Source organism: Thunnus thynnus, chromosome 15 (assembly GCF_963924715.1).
Source record: "Thunnus thynnus chromosome 15, fThuThy2.1, whole genome shotgun sequence".
Lineage (NCBI taxonomy): Eukaryota > Metazoa > Chordata > Actinopteri > Scombriformes > Scombridae > Thunnus > Thunnus thynnus.
The window spans coordinates 6,402,328-6,421,972 of record NC_089531.1 but is presented as its reverse complement, the minus strand read 5'-3'; the positions used below and the strand labels follow the sequence as shown (position 1 = coordinate 6,421,972).

The window sequence follows — 19,645 nt, the reverse complement described above, 5'->3', positions numbered from 1 at the left end:
CTGTTAAGAATTTTACTACCAACCTCCTTTCTGACATCTAAACATCATGACCATCACTTACAGTACAGAGGTCTATGCAGGTGACCGTTTCCAAAAGTAATTTGCTGTTTATCTGTTGCTAAGTTTTAATTAAAGACATGTTTTGCATTTATTTGATAATAATTTGCAAGTGTTTAAACCTTCAGTAACACGGTTGAAAAGTTAAAGTTTAAATTTAATTTTCACTTTAATTGTATTGGTCTGATCTTTCATGGAAACAGGCTGTTTGTAAGAATCTTGCTTTAACTGTTGAAAACTTTATATCAGGAAACCCTTTGTTATGTTGGAGGTGTGTAAATGCTCTGACAGCTGTTTCTATGTGGTGACCTCACAGCTGAGACATTTCAGAGTTATGTTGCTCTCTAGTGGTGATATAGGGAAAGACACACTCTGAGTCACAAGGTTCAGTGTACTCCTCTGTAGTAGTGTAAACTTTTTCTTTTATCCTCACACATTTTGACAACTGATAACATTTTAAAAAGTAAGCTCATGCTTTCTAGATGTCAGGGACAAGCTTCACTAGAGTGTTTCCCAAAACTTGGAAGAAAACCTTTAAGCCTACACATCTGAGCATTTGAGGTTTACACAGGTATGATGTAACAGGAAGACCTCTTAAGCAGGTTTTCAGGAAAATTGTAATTATTAATTGAATAAATTGAACAAGAATGACACTAGAAAATGTATCAGCCTCACTAGACAAAATAAAGTTCACCAAATAAAAAAAGAAGGTAAATGAAAAAATATATTTTTTCTAATTCTCATTTGACCTCATTTACAGACAGGAGATAATTTCTATACCTAATGTATGTGACACATATAAGAGCTGTGACCTCCAAAAAATCATGTTTTACATTCACCAGTGAAAAGATGATTGATTAACAATTCATAATTGATTATTAACTTGTAGATGTGGAGACAAACTTTATCTGAGGCGAAAACATTTAGCCAAAAACAGATCACATGACCTTAGAGAAGATGTATACTGTCACGTAGACAAATCAATTTTTCCAGTTTGGCAATATGAAATAAAGTACATCTATCAGTACCACAGATAAAACCCTCATTAATCCTCTAACACCAATAATATGAGCATTAACAATAATGTTACAATGACATTAACATTTATCATCCGCATGACAAATACAGGACGTGAAGATCGCAAATGTATAAGATACAAATGTTCAAGAAGTGTTATTGCTTTAATATGTGATTTTCATCACATATGGAGGAGTATCTAAATAATCAAAAATATATTTATATTGTGTAAAATCATGGAAACGTTTACAAATTGATGTTTAAAAAGAGTTACAGCTGTTACTTGGTGTGGAGGAGCAATGTGTGTTGGAAGACTAAAACATAACTCACAGATATTTATACTTTGGTTAAAGTGAGAGAAGTTGGGATGCAGTGTTCAAACTATTTGAATAATCACAATGAAACAGAGAAACAAAAACATTAAAATGTCTTTTCAATAGTGGCCTAGTGCAGAATCTTCATCAGTGATTCTAAAATGCAAACTGTCAAACTAATTGTGAGTGAAAGCATGAGTAGTTGAACATTTAAAGTTTTAGGATGTTTGGTTCCAACTCAGTTCCTGCAACAACAACAACAACAACAACAACAACAACAGAGTATCATCATGTCTCCTATGAATGGATTTAATGTTAATCATCATCAAAGACAGTACATCACATGACTAACTGATAAGACATAACTCAGATATTTATACTTTGGTTAAAGTGAGAGAAGTTGAGATGCAGTGTTCAAACTGTAATCACAATGAAACAAAGAGAGAAACAAAAGCTGTGTTTTTTCAATCGTGGCCTAGTGCAGAATCTTCATTAGTGTTTCTAAAATACAAACTGTCAAACTAATTGTTAGTGAAAGCATGAGTAGTTGAACATTAAAGTTTTAGGTTTGACTCCAGCGTTAGAAGCAGAGGTTAAAGTGATGCATGTCTCCCATCATCATCAAAGACAGTACATCACATGACTAACTGACATAAATTTGATATCTGAAGACAAAAGATGCCCCACTGGAGTAACGTTGTGGCTCTTTGGTGTCTGGTAGCTGCTGCAGTGATTCATCTCCACCAAAGGTTTGAGGAAACAGCTGGACAGCAGCATCAGTTCTCTCCAGATGTTGTTACTCCTGCAGTGGAGGATTCACATCAACATTAATGCTTCTATCAGCTCTCAGATAATCTTCACAGATATCATTCTTCACTGCATCCACTGACGACCTGAAACTCATAAATCTGATCTATGAATTCACACTTTAGTTTGATGTATCATGTGACTTTCTGACGGGTCCTGTGATGTCACATCTCAATATTCATTAAAACAAGTTTTGTTAATGAACGTTTATGTTGCAAAATAGAATAAAATATTGAAGCCACAGCATCTTCATTTGAGTTCACTATTCTATTCTCCTCTAAATCTTTACTGGAAAGCTGCAAAAACAGAGTAACAAATAGAAAAGGACCTGGAATTATTAGTGTTCATATTATACAGTAAATATATGTTTGATTTTAGTCCAAAATAATTTTAATCAGTATCCCATTAAAACCTCAGTGTCAGCTGTTTCCTGTAACTATACTGGATCACTTGACTTAGAAATTCTGCCAAATCAGACAAACAGTTTTTTAACAAAGACAGACTTTCAGTATATTTATGAGAGTATTATATCAGTATACTGTAGCTAGTTTCAGGAGGAGCAACAGAGAGATTCTTCATACAGTATCTGCACAGTGTTGATGACATGATGAAATACTCACTGTGATCAGTTAAGAGCTGCATCTCTGACTGAAGATGGATCAGAGGATGACGAGTCTGAAGCTATAAAAGAAAAGCAGTTTAAATTTAAAGTGTTTAATTTAAACTATACACTGCATTTATCTGTACATAGAGAGAGAGAGAGATAAACTGACAGAATACTCACAGTTTGCAGGCCTGAATCCTGAAATACAAATCAGAGATTACAATACTTCAAAATTTAAAATGTCAGAATTTATGAAAGCAAACAAAGAAAACACTAATAAATGTTTTATAGAAACACTGTATTAATTCCACTGATTTCTTCTTTTATTTTGAAAGGTAAGAGAGTAACTCTTTAGCTGGAGGTCACGTTACTGAACATCGGCCAGGTTACACTGTTATTTGTTGTTAAAATGGCTTGATGATGAGTAAAAGTATGCTTGTCTCTCACCATTATTTTTCCTCCTCCAGATGAAGACTCCAGTGATGCAGACTGCCAGGAGCAGCAGCAGTCCTACAACACCTCCAATAACAGGACCAGCAGGGAACTCTGAGAGAGAAACAGGTACCAAAACAAAACATTCACAGTGCATCAAGGGCATGCCAATGCATTTTTGGTATTTTCACCTATAATAATGTATGATAATCATACATCATTATTGATGATCACATTTCTTATTTTCATTCCCTTAAAACACAGGACTTTCCCGTCGTGACACACAGACAGTTTGGGAATCCTGTGAGAGTTTTCTGCTGAGGAAACTTATTATTGTTCAGGATGTGCAGAGTTTTAAATATGAGTACAGCAGCTCAATTATACTGCCAAAAGCAGATGATGTCTCTTTCTAGGTGAAATTAATGTTACTGGACATGTTGATCTGATGGTTTAATTTGGCATCACAATAATTCATACAATGATCATCTGCAGGTGAAAACCACCTTAGTGCTTCAGACCTCTGTGTGTCCATCCTGTGTCTATGTTGTACCTGTTCCCTGTCTTTGTTGTATTACACCTTTTGTGTTTTTGTTATTGTAATACTAAAGCTTTGTTCTTTATGTTTTTCATCCTGTCATCTTTGAGTTGATCACCCTGTCCTCCCTGAAAGCTCTTGCTCTCTCCTGCATGGTCACATGTTTCCTCAGATCAGCAACAGTTCTAGTTTGTTCTTACTGTTTAATAAATCTTATTTTCACATACAAACAGTAGATTGTCTTGTGAGTAATCCCATGACAGTGCAATAAATAAAATACAAGTAAAGTAAAAATGTGGTCTAGCATTTTGCATGTTGTGTTTCTTTTTTCTGAAATTGTGTTTTATGTTTAATTTGGTTAGATTTGTGACAGACCTGTGCTCCTAATCATTTGCTGGCACACCACTAGATTTGACCTGTTTTTTGTTGCATTCACTAAAATTTTTAGTAATTTTTAGTAGGTCATGTGCATAATGTAACAAGTAAGAAACAATATTTATTTGAATGAGCAGAACAGCAGTTTTGTTTGTTAACCCTGTAATTAACTAACCTTCAGCCTCAACCTACGTTTAATAAAAAAACATTGTAAAGTCAGTATTCCAGTCTTACCCCAGTTGGTTCTGATCACTGCTTTGTCCAGTTTGGTGACGATGTCGTTCTTTGCACCAGAGAGATGAAACACACATTCGTACCTCCTCCAGTCTTCAGATGTGACTGATGAAAGGTTCAGGTCAACACTCATCTGGAAGGATCCATCATGGTTGGGGAGGATCTCTCCGTGTTCCACGTCCTCATAAAGCTCCTCTCCATCTTTCCTCCAGAACATCATGGCTCTGTAAGGGTGGAAACCTGTAGCGTGGCAGCTGACTGGAGAGGAGGGAGTCTTCTGGAGGAGAGACACTGAGGGAAGCTCTGGAGAGATAAATGGTGAGGGGTGTGGGAGGGAGGTTAGAAACAGAAGACGCATTTAAATATTGTTGTGTCCATGAAACTACATCAGGTCATGTGATTCTACCTGTTCTCAGTAGAGAGCTCTTCCCATAGTCCAAATTTCTATTCACTAACTCAGGGCACTGCTGGGTGAGGAAGTAGTTCCACCTTTCATTGTGAGCTCTATCTCTGTCCCACTTGTGTTTGGTGATGACAGCTTGTGGTTTTGGAGCGATCCATGTCAGTGTCTTCAGGTCAAATGCTATGAAGTCTTCTCCATCATAACCAAACTGACCAAACCCATTAACCTCTCCAGTCTCATCATCCCATTCACAGCCATGCATCCTCTGGAAGATGTGGACACCTGAGAAAGAGACAGAGTGCAGAGTGAGATCCCACAGAGGGTTACAGGTGGCTGGAGCCTATGTGAGGCTGCATTTTAGAAAATGTCAAGGAACATGTGGAAGAGTCACCTCTTCATTGCAAGACCAACACACAGAAATACACAAACTGACATCAAGGGGTCAAACTTACCAACGAAAATGTACTTGACCTGCAGTTTTTAAGCATCCAGATCAAACCAAACATGACAAGAAGGGCAACACACACACACGCACACACACACACACACACACGCACACACACACACACAGACACACACACATACGCACACACACACATGCACACACATGCACGCACACACAGACACACACACATACACACACACACACACACACACACACGCACACATACACACACATGCACTCACACACGCACGTGCGCGCGCACACACACGCACACACATACACACATGCACACACACACACACACACATGCACACACACATACACACACACACATACACACACACACGCACGCACACACACACACACACATGCACACACACGCACACACAGACACACACACACACACACGCACACACACACAGACACACACACATACGTACACACACACGCGCACACACACAGACAGACACACACGCACACACACACACATACGTACACACACACACACACAGACACACACACATACACACAAACACACACACACACATACGCATGCATGCACACACACACACATGCACACACACGCACGCATACACACATGCACACACACGCACACTCACACACACATGCACTAACACACACACACACACACACAAAACAAGGCCAAGATTCAAATGCAGAACCATGTTGCTCAGTTTTTCAGTGAATCCAGCACATAGCTACCAGGGAAACTATATATAATATTAATATTGACGACCCATTTTGAAAGAGTCCCTCACATTACATGGCTGGTAATAGAGGGAGAGATATGAGTGAAGAATATATGCACATTTAGTAAACTGTGTATGTGTTTGGACATGTAAACATGTAAACATGTGTGTTTATAATGGAACTTTATCTGTTTGCTATTTGACAAAAAACACAACTTTACATTTTTACAGTATTTTTACTTACCTTCAGTTTGGTTCAGTTGCTGCTTCAAAATGTCAATTTGATCTTTGTAGTCATATTGGTCTAATAAACACTGCTGCGTGCACCACTCCAAGTGCTGTGGATCATCTTCAAACAGTTTTTGTGTCCAGTCCTGTTTGGCTTCTACTGTCTTAATGATGCTGTCATAGTAAGCTGTTGGAACTTCATCAACCACCACAACAACCACATAATCTGGGAAGTTTTTGACTCCAGAGGACATTGTGGTGAAATACTTCACCGAATGTTTCCCTGTAAGAGAAAGAAGTTTTAAGGGTTTTTTAGTTCATTTTTTATAATCATGCATTTATCTATACCTGTGATAATGACATTTTATACTTGGAATGATTGAGACTAAACAAAAGCTAAAAGGAGAGTGAATATTGACCTTCCATTGGCCAGGCAGCCAAAAACACAACTCAAAACATAAATGAATGCTGGATATGTTAATAGGTCATTTTTGTTGGCACATTTGCCATAATGACTAAGACAGCTTTATTAAACTTACTGATCATCATTTTATATAAGGTTAGTAATGACTACATATACATTCAAGTGTAAATCTAATCAAAATGTTAAATCTTCATATAAATATCTGTACACTGATATGAGATTCCTGAAAGTGGAACAACATATGGTGAGCAAAACATATGAATTACAACTATTTATCATTGTTTTCTCTAATTTGCCTTATTTTGCTTGAATAATGAAAAATATCTTAATCTGTAGAAATTTTGTTATTTTATTATATTATTCAATTTGATTAATTACATTTAAAAAAATCTGATCCGTGTTTAGTCAGTCTGGTGGAAAAAAACAAAACAACATTGTACAAAACTGATAAAATAATTTCAGAAATGTGACTTTGGTGAATAATGTTTAATAACATCAGTATCAAAAACCTCAAACTAAGAGGGAACTAAAGCCAACTAAATCTGGCCTAGGTCAGTGATGATTACAAGATAAAGACCTCATAATTACAAAATAGTTTCTGATGAATTCAAAAATAGAGATATTTCCTCTAAATAAAGAAGTAAATATCTTAAACATAATATAGCTAATAGTTGTACATTTAATCCTACTATAGGAGATGCTACATTATATGAGAGCAAATTATTTGAAGAAAATATCTCTCCAGTTTTTTCTGCTGTTAATGCAATGTGCCTCCATACCAATCAATATCAGTTATTGACTTTAATCAATAATTAATCAGCAGTGAACAGACATGTCAAAATCTGAGGTATGTTAAGCTCTGCAGTAAATGTACAGTTATATTTAAAAGAGATACTGCAATATGATAAATATTTGTGAAATTGTGCTTTACTACATGATGCTGGTACATTAAGCTGCAGTTAATAGTCTGAGTGAGAATCATTACACTTAATGAAAGACCAACATCGTCTGAAGCAGAAGGTCATACTCAAGTATCTCCTCTTGTGTCACATAGACTCCACACATGCAGTTATTAAGGTGTTAATACATTTTTTTAGACAGATTTGGAATATCTGTAGTTTTAAAATACACTGAAACGTGGACTAGCCCATGATTTACGCCTTGGCTTATAGTTTTCACATTATTATGTTATAAGTTAATGTTGTATTCCTGTCTTGCAACACTCTTGTAATCTACAGTACAGCACTGGCCATTAGAAGGTGTAAATGTAATGAGAATATTACTTTGAAATCACAGTTACATTCACAAAGGTCTTCTTATGAAACATTAAATTCATTAGTGTCATTCACTGTGTATTTAAAACAAATCCAGATACAGAATGTAAAGACTCCTTTATTAAAGTAATACTTGAGGTATGTGCTTTGAGGTTTCAACTTAATTCTTGTTCTGTGAATAATTATATTATTATAACATATTATATCAAATTAGGCCTAGATTATATTATACTGCAGTACAGAATCTATAATCTGAGGTTACAGCATGAGTAAACATTTGTTACAGTTTTATTTTTTATATTTAAATTCATTTCAATGAATGACACTGTTCAATAAAGTCAAAGGAAATAATCCGACACACAGCCAGATGTTAACAACATACAGAACATCAGTACTGTACAGAAACTGTTATTTCTGCAAAACCCCAAATATATTCAGCTTCAGTGACACCTGAACGGCATTATTGGTTAGATTCATAGATTAATTTAAGATGTTTCAGACCTGAATTAATCTCATTAATAGCTGTATTTCATTGGACATCTCAATAGTTTATGTAACAGATATGAGAGAGAAGTAAAAGTAGAGAATACAGTACTAGTCAGAAGTTTGGACACACTTTCTCATTCAAGAGGACGGGAAGACCTCTCACAAGTTTCACTTGTTGAAACCACAAAAATATGAACTAGCAGTGAATAGACATGTTTAAATCTGAGGTATGTTGATCTCTGCAGTAAATGTGCAGTTTATGAATAGGGTGCATTTATATTTTAAAATATAAATATAACTGCTGAAATAGAAGTTACATAACTATTCAAAAAAGATTATTCAGTTACCTGGAGATGCAACATGGCAAAAGAGAAGCAACAACATGAAATCCTTCATCTTGATTTGATACAGACATTAAAAAACACTGTGATGGAAGAAAGACTGTTAACAGTGTGAACAGTCAAATGAAATGACCAATAGAAATTATAAATAGCTGTGCATCACGTGTTACCAGGAGGAGTAAATTCAATATCTGACTGGCTGATCAGATTCAACAGGAAAATGCAGGAAATGTGTTTTTTTGTTTTGTTATTTACAAGAACTTTAATAGCATGTAGTGACATGAGCAGCTGTTTAAAGTCATATAAGTCAATTTATTCAATGAGGCAGTTTAAAGTGTTTTATAACCCGACTGTGGGGGAGGAAGTGGTGATGGTGGAAATGGTCTGGCAGCTGTTTCTCTGTGGTGACCTCACAGCTGAGACATTTCAGAGTTATGTTGCTCTCTAGTGGTAAAATAGAGAAATACACACTCAGAGTCACAAGGTTCAGTGTACTCCTTCATTAACAAATGAAAATTTGCGGTACGTGTGTGTGTGTGTGTGTGTGTGTGTGTGTGTGTGTGTGTGTGTTTGCAGTATTGTAAACTTTTTCTTTTATCTTCACACATTTTGATAACTTTTTTTTTTAAAAGTAAGCTCATGCTTTCCAGGTATCAGGAACAAGCTTCACTAGAGTGTTTCCCAAAACTTGGTACAAAACCTTTAAGCCTACACATCTGAACATTTGAGGTAAACACAGGTATGATGTAACAGGAAGACTTCTTAAGCAGGTTTTCAGGAGAATTTTATTTTATTAATTGAAGGTAAATATAAATATTATTAGAACAAATAAGAACAAGAATGACACTAGAAAATGTTGCAGCTGGTCTAGACAAAATGAAGTTCACCAAAAAATCATGTTTTTTTACATTCACCAATAAATAGATGATCAATTAACAATTCATAATTAATCTTTAACTTGTAGATGATGTAAAGACAAACTTTAACTGAAGTGAACACATTTAGCCAAAAACAGATCACATGACCTTAGAGAAGACGTATACTGTCATGTAGACAAATCAATTTTTCCATTTTTGCAATATGACATAAAGTGCATCAGTCAGTACCACAGATAAAACCCTCATTAATCCTCTAACATCAATAATCTGAACATTAACAATAATGTTACAATGACATTAACATTTATCATCTGCATGACAAATACAGGACATGTGAGGATGACAAATGTATAAGATACAAATATAAGCTCTAAGAAGTGTTATTGCTTTAATATGTGAGTTTCAATGAAAGGAGGAGTATCTAAATATTCAAAAATGTATTTATGATGTATAAAATAATGGAAACATTTACAAGTTTATGTGTAAAAAGAGTTACAGCTGTAACTTGGACTGGAGGAGCAATGTGTGTTGGAAGACTAAGACATAAATCACACATAAGTAGTTGAACATTAAAAGTTTTAGGTTTGAGTCTTTGAATATATATGCATTGCATAGACTAACATTTAATGTGACTGCACACACACACACACACACACACACACACACACACACACACACACACGCACATAACACTACTGATTTTAAAAGAGGACAATTATAAGGATACACTCACTAATGGTTGTTAAAGCTCAAAAACAGGTGCAAGTTAACCCACATTGCACATGACTAACTGATATGAATTTGATATCTGAAGACAAAAGATGCCCCACTGGAGTAACGTTGTGGCTCTTTGGTGTCTGGTAGCTGCTGCAGTGATTCATCTCCACCAAAGGTTTGAGGAAACAGCTGGACAGCAGCATCAGTTCTCTCCAGATGTTGTTACTCCTGCAGTGGAGGATTCACATCAACATTAATGCTTCTATCAGCTCTCAGATAATCTTCACAGATATCATTCTTCACTGCATCCACTGATGACCTGAAACTCATAAATCTGATCTATGAATTCACACTTTAGTTTGATGTATCATGTGACTTTCTGACGGGTCCTGTGATGTCACATCTCAATATTCATTAAAACAAGTTTTGTTAATGAACATTTATGGTGCAAAATAGAATAAAATATTGAAGCCACAGCATCTTTATTTGAGTTCACTATTCTTGTCTAAATCTTTACTGGAAAGCTGCAAAGACAGAGTAACAAATAGAAAAGGACCTGGAATTATTAGTGGTCATATTATACAGTAAATATATGTTTGATTTTAGTCCAAAATAAAAAAATTCACTCAGTATTACATTAAAACCTCAGTGTCAGCTGTTTCCTGTAACTATACTGGATCACTTGACTTAGAAATTCTGCCAAATCAGCCAAACAGTTTTTTTAACAAAGACAGACTTTCATTATATTTATGAGAGTATTATATCAGTATACTGTAGCTAGTTTCAGGAGGAGCAACAGAGAGATTCTTCATACAGTATCTGCACAGTGTTGATGACATGATGAAATACTCACTGTGATCAGTTAAGAGCTGCATCTCTGACCTCAGAAATTTCAAAGGATGATGGGTCTGAAGGTATAAAAGAAAAACAAGGTGTCAGTAATTCAATTCAAACGGTTAACTGCATTTATTTGTACAGAGAGAGAGAGAGAGAGAGAGAGAGAGAGAGAGAGAGAGAGAGAGAGAGAGAGAAATAAAATGACATAATACTCACAGTTTGCAGGACTGAATCCTGAAATACAGATGAGAGATTACAATATTTCAAAATGTAAAATGTCAGAATTTATGAAAGCAAACAAATAAAACACTAATAAATGTTTTATAGAAACACTGTATTAATTCCACTGATTTCTTCTTTTATTTTGAAAGGTAAGAGAGTAACTCTTTAGTAGGAGGTCACGTTACTGAACATCAGCCAGGTTACACTGTTATTTGTTGTTAAATGGCTTGATGATGAGTAAAAGTATGTTTGTCTCTCACCATTATCTCTCCTTCTCCAGATGAAGACTCCAGTGATGCAGACTGCCAGGAGCAGCAGCAGTCCTACAACACCTCCAATAACAGGACCAGCAGGGAACTCTGAGGGAGAAACTGGAACCAGAACAAAACATTTACAGTGCATCAAGGGCATGTCAATGTACTTCTGGTATTTTCACCTATTATTACCTAAACTGATGTATAATAATCATACATCATTATTGACAATCACATTTGTTGCTTTCATACTATAAAAACACAGGACTTTCTCGCTTTTCTGATGAGGAAACTTATTGTTGTCCAGGATGTGCAGAGTTGTAAATATGAGTACAACAGCTCTGTTATACAGTCAAAAGCAGATGATGTCTCTTTTTAAGCGAAATTCACTGGAAATGTTGATCCGACGGTCACCATGTTTTATTGTACATATAATGTAGTATCACAATAATCCATACAATTACCATCTTTAGTTGCACACCACCTTAGTGCTGTGGAAGAATTTTATTAAACCTTCTGACCTCTGCGTGTCCATCATGTGTTTGTTCTTCACCTTTTTCACCCTCATCATCTTTTTGCTTAATAAACTTTTTTCACATACATAGATTGTCTTTTAAGTAATTCCATGACAGTGCAATAAATAAAATACAAATAAAATTACAAATGTGGTTTTGCATGTTGTAATTCTTTTTTTCTGAAATTCTTTTTAAAATTTTAATTGTTTAGATTTGTGTTTTAAATACAAAGCAGGAATAAAGGTGTTTGTATAATTTTAGTGAGATGTATTTGGGTGAGCCCTCACCCAAGAAAATTACAGTAATATTAAAGATCATAGGTTCGCTGTGCTGTCGACCTTTTCCTGAGCAGGTAGACAGTGGACTGCGCAAAACTCAGTCATTCTTGGCACCTAGATTGCAGTGTGCTGCTGGATTGGCAACAGCACACCCTCAACTGCACCCTTCCTCCTGTGAGGCACATGGCAACTCACCCAGATACCAGACTGGTACAGGTGAGGATATAACTTCAAGTAAATGTCAGTTTGCTGGTGCAGATACGCTCCTAACGGTGTCCTAACACCAAAACAGAGGCCTTTGTCTGGACCACTGAAATGCATTTTATAGCATCAGAAGTTTAATAGCATGTAGTAAAATGAGCAGCTGCTTAAAGTCAGAAATAAAATTGATCTAAAATCAGTAAACATGCTCAAAGAAAATACTTAAAAGACCAGTAGGCAAAGCAAGGTAAGGCAAGAGTGTATATGGCACAATTCATACTATGAGGCAGTTTCAAAGTGCTTTATTGAGAAGGAATTTTATACAAAAAATTTATTAAAATTCAAATTAAAAGGGAATTAAAATATTTTCTCCGTCTGTGTGAACTTTTTAATTTGAGTCTCTGTTGCCTTTTGCTGCCTGCTTTCAGTAAAGCTCTTTGTCTGTGCTTGTCTGCTGCTAAAGTCCAAAACACACCGAATCTGACACTTCAGACATGATGCAATTCCTCACCTGAGGAGCTAATATGGTCCAACTGCAGATTGAGAATTATTATTTTTCACACAGATGCACAAACAACCAGTGATTTCTGTTAAAGGGCCTCATCCTACATGTTGTAACCCTACAAGAAAACACAAAGTTTTTGTTTTATTTTTGTCTTCATTTCAGTCTCTCACCTTCCAACAGTAACAAACAACCTGCTAAACTCTCTGTCCAGATGTCATCCTTCCTCCTGTTGTTGGGCCCTTATTGACCCCCCCTATACATAGTAGCGCTCTAAAGCTGAAATTATCAGATGATTAATTGATAAGTTGATTGACAGATAAATAATTGGACTCAACATCTTTGGGTTTTTGACTGTTTATCAGACAAAACAAGTAATCTGAATATGTTAACTTGGGCATCAAAGAATAATGATTGACATTTTTCACTATTTTCTGAAATTTAATTGTCAGACAGTCTCTATCTGGTCTTGAAGAGTCCCACTTATTACATAATTTGAAGCATCCCTCCTCAAGACCAGGACCACAAGATGGAGGACCTGTCAAAGAAACATCGGTCAGACGGTGACATTGTTTCCCTGACCAAAAGTGTTTCTGATTGGACAGCAAAACCAGCAACATGCACATCTGAAATCCTGCCAATCAAATCACATTGCTTTGTAGTGGACATGTGCACATATTAGGAATATAGATATGCATGTGTAAGTGTCAATTTCTCCTTAATATTAGGTCTGGTTCAATTTTAGTTGTAAAACTTGTGAGTAGATGTCAAAGTGCTTTACTGATAAAAAAACAACCTGTGAATGACTCCTTACATGTGAAAAAGGGCTTAAGAATTCAAACTAAAAGTTATACCTGTTCCTGCCTGCTAAAGTTCTTTGTCTGTGCTTGTCTGCTGCTAAAGTTCAAAACACACCGAATCTGACACTTCAGACATGATGCAATTCCTCCCCTGAAGAGCTAATAATGTGTCCACCTGCAGATTGTCAGGTAATTGTTATATTTTATATTATCCTCATAATCTGTGGGGCTGGAGATTATCAGGTCTGGGTTTTTCTACCTCAGTGAGTTTCTCCTTTTATGCTGTGAAAGCTACACAGCTAATACACGCAATACAGTAAACATGGTTGAGTTACAGTGATCATGATGTGATACAGATGCACAAGCAACCAGACTAGTTTCTGCTGAAAGGCCTCACCCTACTGCATTAGTATTGTTTTGTGTATTTATGTTGTTACATTTGCTATGATGTAACCCCACAAAAACAAACAAAAGATTTTGTTCATTGTATTTGTATCATCTCAGTCACCCATCTTTCCTTGGCAACAAGCAACCTGCTAAACGTGTTTCTATTTTTTATTTATTCTCACTTTCTTCCTCATAAATTAGATTTCTGTGTGATAGGTCACGTACAGATCTCTCGAGATTGCTGACATACCAAAATGAACAGAAATAGCATAAGTTTAAATTTCAGAGTAATTAAAATGAGAAATTTGAAAGTGTGTCCAGATGTCATCCTTCCTCCAGAGTTTTAATGAATGAAGTTTAAAATCTTCTACATTCAATTAATGTTAGATAATGTGGAATAATGTTACATAATAGTGCTTACCATTAATAATGTACTTTCAGGGCTCTACCCTCTAGCCCAGTGGTTCTCAACCTAGGGGTCAGGTGCCTCCAAAGGGTCACAAGATAAATCTGAGGGGTTGGGAGATAATTAATGGAAGAGGAAAGATGAAAAAACAAAGTTCTGATGCACAATTTTGTATTTATTTTTTGATCCTTTCTATAATGTTTGTTTTTTATGAGTTGTTGTACCTCTTTGTGCCTCATTTAAATGAATTTGAGTGAAACCATCTAGAAGGGAAATCACTGTGCTGACAACTAATACATTTCTTTTTGAAATTTTGAAAGAGTCACAAGCCAAAAAGACTGGGACTGCTGTAGACTACTGACCATGAGTAATTATTATTATTTCATCTGCACAACAGACTTTTTTCCTTTCTTTATAACATCTTTCAACATCTTTAAGTTGGAGCCACGTTCATGTATTCTGTGAGAATATTCATCTTACTCTAACAACAGTTGACAAACATATGTTTGAAATAATGAGGAAAAAAAAAGAGGAATGTAATGATGACGAATGAATGTGACAGTCAACACAGGAAGTGATTTCGAGTATTTCTATTCAACATCTACTTGTGTATAGAAACCCAATGGAAAAGAATGACCTCATCTTTAAATTCATGCAGTTATTACCCATATTTATGTAAGATAAATGTATTTACAAATACATTATATGGGTGTTCTGAGTTCTGAATCACATACACACAAAATTATCCACATACCCAACTTATACAAAATACATTTCTTACATTTTATAATCATGTTTAAACAATATTAAATATTAACTACTGAGTTTTTCAAAAATGCCAACACTGTGAGCATCACAAATTAAATTATATCCACCTTCTTTTTAATGGGTTCGGGGAGGAATTTATCATAAAATCCTGACAAATAAAAGACAAACTATTTGCATGTACACTTAAAATACAAAAAGATTAAAATATTCACGATTCAGTTAAATTTTGTAAGACTTCATTAATCTACAATGCTTTTAAAAAAATAATATATTTTGTTTTTGTACCTACATCATCTTATAAAATATATTTCAAATATTTCATTTGAGTAAACAGGTTATTTGTCCTTCTGATGGAAATGTTTCTGAAAGCATTTATGCCTTATTCAGCATTTTTCTTCTCTCAGTAACTTCACTCATCTTCAGCTACAGAGTTTTCTATTCAGCTATAATATGACAGTAATTTTACAAGAGAATTAAGAAACAAAAACAGAAGGTTCTTGTTTAACTAGAGGTGTAAATAGTCACAAAGCATTTACTGTTTTGTCGTCTGTGTAGCAAATCACTGTATGCAGGATGGTGTGTTTATTTCATTCAGGCTTCAGGATTCAGTTTCATGGAGACTTCAGAGCTGTTGTCAGGAGCTGTGAGGTCAGAAACACACTGTTAGTCCATTTATCCTATACTGAACTGCTACTATCTTTTATGTATTGTAGGTACGTATACTCTGTTAAGATGTGTATGGGCAGTAATTCTGATGCCTGGAACTATAAACTATGTTTGGACACTGCCAAAATAAATGATCAATTATTATTTAGCAGTAGGACCAGGCTGCCAAGCTAAACACAAGCATTTCAAAGAAAAAACTCTTCAAATTGTAAATGCGCTTTGATAGTTGTCATTTTATCCATCTGTCTGAGGTAAACTGGACATTTCAATCAAGTCATTGCTTCTAGTGTTTCTGCCAAATATAAGAAAACGTACTAGATTCAGATCAGCTAACTGTTGTGTTTCTAAGTTGCTCCTGGCAGTGTCCTGAGGATAAAATTAAGCTTTTTTTAATCAACTTTTGTTGGATCAGATAAAACAGAATAAATGTTCTCCTCATGACATGGAGGGTAGTTGGCTGAAAAAGAAAGAAAAGACAAATAATCAATATTATTTGTTACCGTTTTCCCCCAATTGAATCTAATCCCCCCAATAATAAATAATCCCTTTTACCTTTTTTCTCTCATATTTTGGTTACATGACTGTGGTTTGGAGCCTTACACTATTTACTCTTGGCTGCTTCACACATGCTCACAAAGAGTCGAACCATATATTTAGTGAAATACAATACTTAGTCTTTCAAAAAATTATTATATTTGTTATCATAATAATTATTATAAATTATTACAAATAATCATTGTCCTGATGTCTAAAGGATAAGGCTGGCAATTTTCTATATTTTTCTTATTGTCAACAAATATGTGCAGAGCCAAACCAAAAATTAACTAATCCTACTAACAAGTATTGTCTGTATCCAAAGCCTGACATATCTTATTCCTCTGTGCTGTGGACCTCTGTTGTTGTCCAAAACACAGTCCAAATCCCCAATCGTTACTCCCTTGTTCCTCACCGTCTTGTTTTGACGTCTTGTCTATATTTAACTACCAGTAGCAACCGATTTTATATTTTTATATGCACGGATTCATATGAGGAAGTTACACCAGAAGTTCTGGGAAATTAAATGACGGGAAGTTATACAAAGTTAAACGCAGGCTGTATTATAAAGTGTTACCAAACATGAATATGAATGCTGAAACAAAAGTTACACAACTGTTTAAATAAGATGATTCCATTACCTGGAGATACAACATGGCAAAAGAGAGGCAACAACATGATCCCCTTCATCTTGCTTTGATAGTGACATTAAAAAATGAGGAAAGAGGAAAGACTGTCACTAATACGTACAGGCATATGGAATGACCAATAGAAATTAGAAATAGCTGTGCATCATGTGTAACCATGCGGAGTAAATTCAATATTTGACTGGCTAATCAGATTCAACAGCAAAATGCAGGATTTGTGTGTGTGTGTGTGTGTGTGTGTGTGTTTACCAGTTTGATAGCATGTAGTAAAATGAGCAACTGTTTAAAGTCGAGAATGAAATTGATCCTAAACTTATCTGAAGTTAAAGTGCCAAAATAAAAAACTGTAACAACTCAGCTCAAAAAAATGCAATTTAAAAGACCAGTATGCAAAGCAAGGTAAGACAAGAGTGTAAATGGCACAATTCATACAATGAGTCAGTTTCAAATTGCTTTATTGAAAAGGAGTTAAATACAAAAACCTGTGAATGACTCCTTACATGTGAACAAGGGCTTAAGACTAAAAATTTGACACTGTGAAAGCTACACAGCTAATACGTATGTGATGACGTCTGTCATCTTTGGTTTGCTGTGTATTCATCTGTCTGTCTGCTCTGCGCTACACAGGTGGAGACAAATGGAGACACCTGGTGCCGGTATAAAGCCTGGCCACAGATAGCAGCTTGTCTCTCCTCTGACTGTTTGTTTCTGCTGCTGTTAGCAGCTTTTCACTTCTCCCTTCAGGAACCTGTTCTGGTTTGGTTTAGTTATGCCGCTTTAGTTATTTATTTTGCTTTCATGCACCTTTCAACACACACATACACCCTCACCACCCATGCATCACATACAACACTTATCCCACTTATTTCCTTTAATTTGGTTTATTTTGTTTAAATAAATACCTTTTGTTTAACTTTGACATGGTTTTTGTTATGGCCACTTGAGCCAGGTTATAACACATGCATACAGTAGACATGGTCAAATGATCATGATGTGACACAGATGCACAAACAACCACTCTAGATCCATGTAGATATTCAACCTGGACAATAATTTCTGTTGCAGGGCCTCATCCTACTGCATTAGTATTGTTTTGTGGATTCATGTTTTACATGTTGTAACCCCACAAGAGAACCTAAAGCTTGTGTTCACTGGCTCAGAGGTAGAGGAGGAAGATCGGCATTTCAATCGGCTCCTCCAGTCAGCATGTTGAAGTGTGCTTGGGCAAGATGCTGAACCCCAAATTGCTCCCAAAGGCTGTGTCATTGGAGTGTGTGTGAATGATTAGATACTCCTCCTGATGAGCAGGTTGGCACCTTGCATGGCAGCCTCTGCCATCAATGTATGATGTGTATGTGAATGGGTGAATGTGACATGTGTTGTAAAGCGCTTTGAGTAGTCAGAAGACTAAAAAAGTGCCATTTAAATGCAGTCCATTTACCATTGTACTTTTTATTTTTGTTTTCATTTCAGTCTCTCACCTTTCCACGGTAACAAACAACGTACTTGCCTAGGTAAGGCAAGCATGTATATGGCACAATTCATACAATTAGGCAGTTTCAAAGTGCTTTATTGAGAAAGAATTATATCCAAAAATCTGTGAATGACTCCTTACATGTGAACAAGGGCTTGAGAATTCAAACTAAAGTTTTACCCGTTCCTGCCTGCTAAAGGTTTGTCTGTGCTTGTCTGCTGCTAAAGTCCAAAACACACCGTGTCATGTAACACAGAATTTGGCACGTCAGACATGATGCAATTCCTCACCTGAAGAGCTAATAATGTGTCCAGCTGCAGTTTGCCAAAGAATTATTATATTTAATATTACCTGTACAATCTGTGGGTCTGGAGATTATCAAGCACTGGGGTTTTCTACCTCAGTGAGTTTCTCCTTTTACACTGTGAAAGCTAAAACATGCAATACAGTAGACATGGTCAAGATAGTGATTATGATGTGACACAGATACACAAAAAACCCAATTTAGATCCATTTGGATATTTAACCTGGGCACTAAGTTCAGTTGAAAGGCCTCACCCTAAACAGTCCTAAACAGTCACTGCTTTGCAAACTACTGTTTAACAAATATAAAAGCACAAATAAACAGATTGCAAGATAACACAGTTTGTAATGTGTTCAAATGTCCTGTGTTGTAATTGGCAGAGGTTCGACATCTAGGCTTCCAGGCTCACTGAGTGAGAAAGAAAAAAGAATGAAAACTGAGCACAGAGTGAGAGAAAGAGAAGTGAAACAACTGAATGGCAGAAATAAACATTTTGCAGAAGTAGGAAACCCAACTTCCCTTTATGAAGTGACATCAAGTTCTTCAGAAGAGTGCTGACGAGGATTCAC

The 19,645-nt window shown here is 35.8% G+C and overlaps 2 protein-coding genes and 1 long non-coding RNA gene across 3 annotated transcripts in view; all 3 read right to left on the bottom strand.

Annotated features, from left to right (window-relative positions):
* Positions 1-19,645, bottom strand: part of LOC137198329 (major histocompatibility complex class I-related gene protein-like) — a 197,444-nt gene that overhangs the window by 34,009 nt on the left and 143,790 nt on the right. The gene's annotated exons all lie outside the window — the stretch shown is intronic.
* LOC137198512 (major histocompatibility complex class I-related gene protein-like) lies at positions 2,821-12,165 on the bottom strand. The gene is made up of 8 exons (XM_067612396.1): positions 12,108-12,165; positions 11,601-11,711; positions 6,178-6,444; positions 4,782-5,060; positions 4,313-4,678; positions 3,247-3,345; positions 2,980-2,997; positions 2,821-2,876 (listed from the first exon to the last, which is right to left on the bottom strand). Exons 1-8 carry the CDS (start codon positions 12,163-12,165, stop codon positions 2,821-2,823), a joined length of 1,254 nt encoding a protein of 417 aa, XP_067468497.1.
* Positions 14,560-17,367, bottom strand: LOC137198133 (uncharacterized). The gene is made up of 3 exons (XR_010931586.1): positions 17,293-17,367; positions 15,988-16,092; positions 14,560-14,787 (listed from the first exon to the last, which is right to left on the bottom strand). It is a non-coding gene; the product is annotated as an uncharacterized lncRNA (long non-coding RNA).

Bases quoted from the DNA above. Each gene is read 5' to 3' on its own strand.
- LOC137198512 (XM_067612396.1), bottom strand. From the start codon at position 12,165: ATGATGAGGGTGAAAAAGGTGAAGAACAAACACATGATGGACACGCAG. The intron at 11,712-12,107 runs GTTTAATAAAAT...TTCTGGTTCCAG, and splicing joins GGACACGCAGAGGTCAGAAG to TTTCTCCCTCAGAGTTCCCT. The intron at 4,679-4,781 runs GTAGAATCACAT...TTATCTCTCCAG, and splicing joins GAGCTCTCTACTGAGAACAG to AGCTTCCCTCAGTGTCTCTC.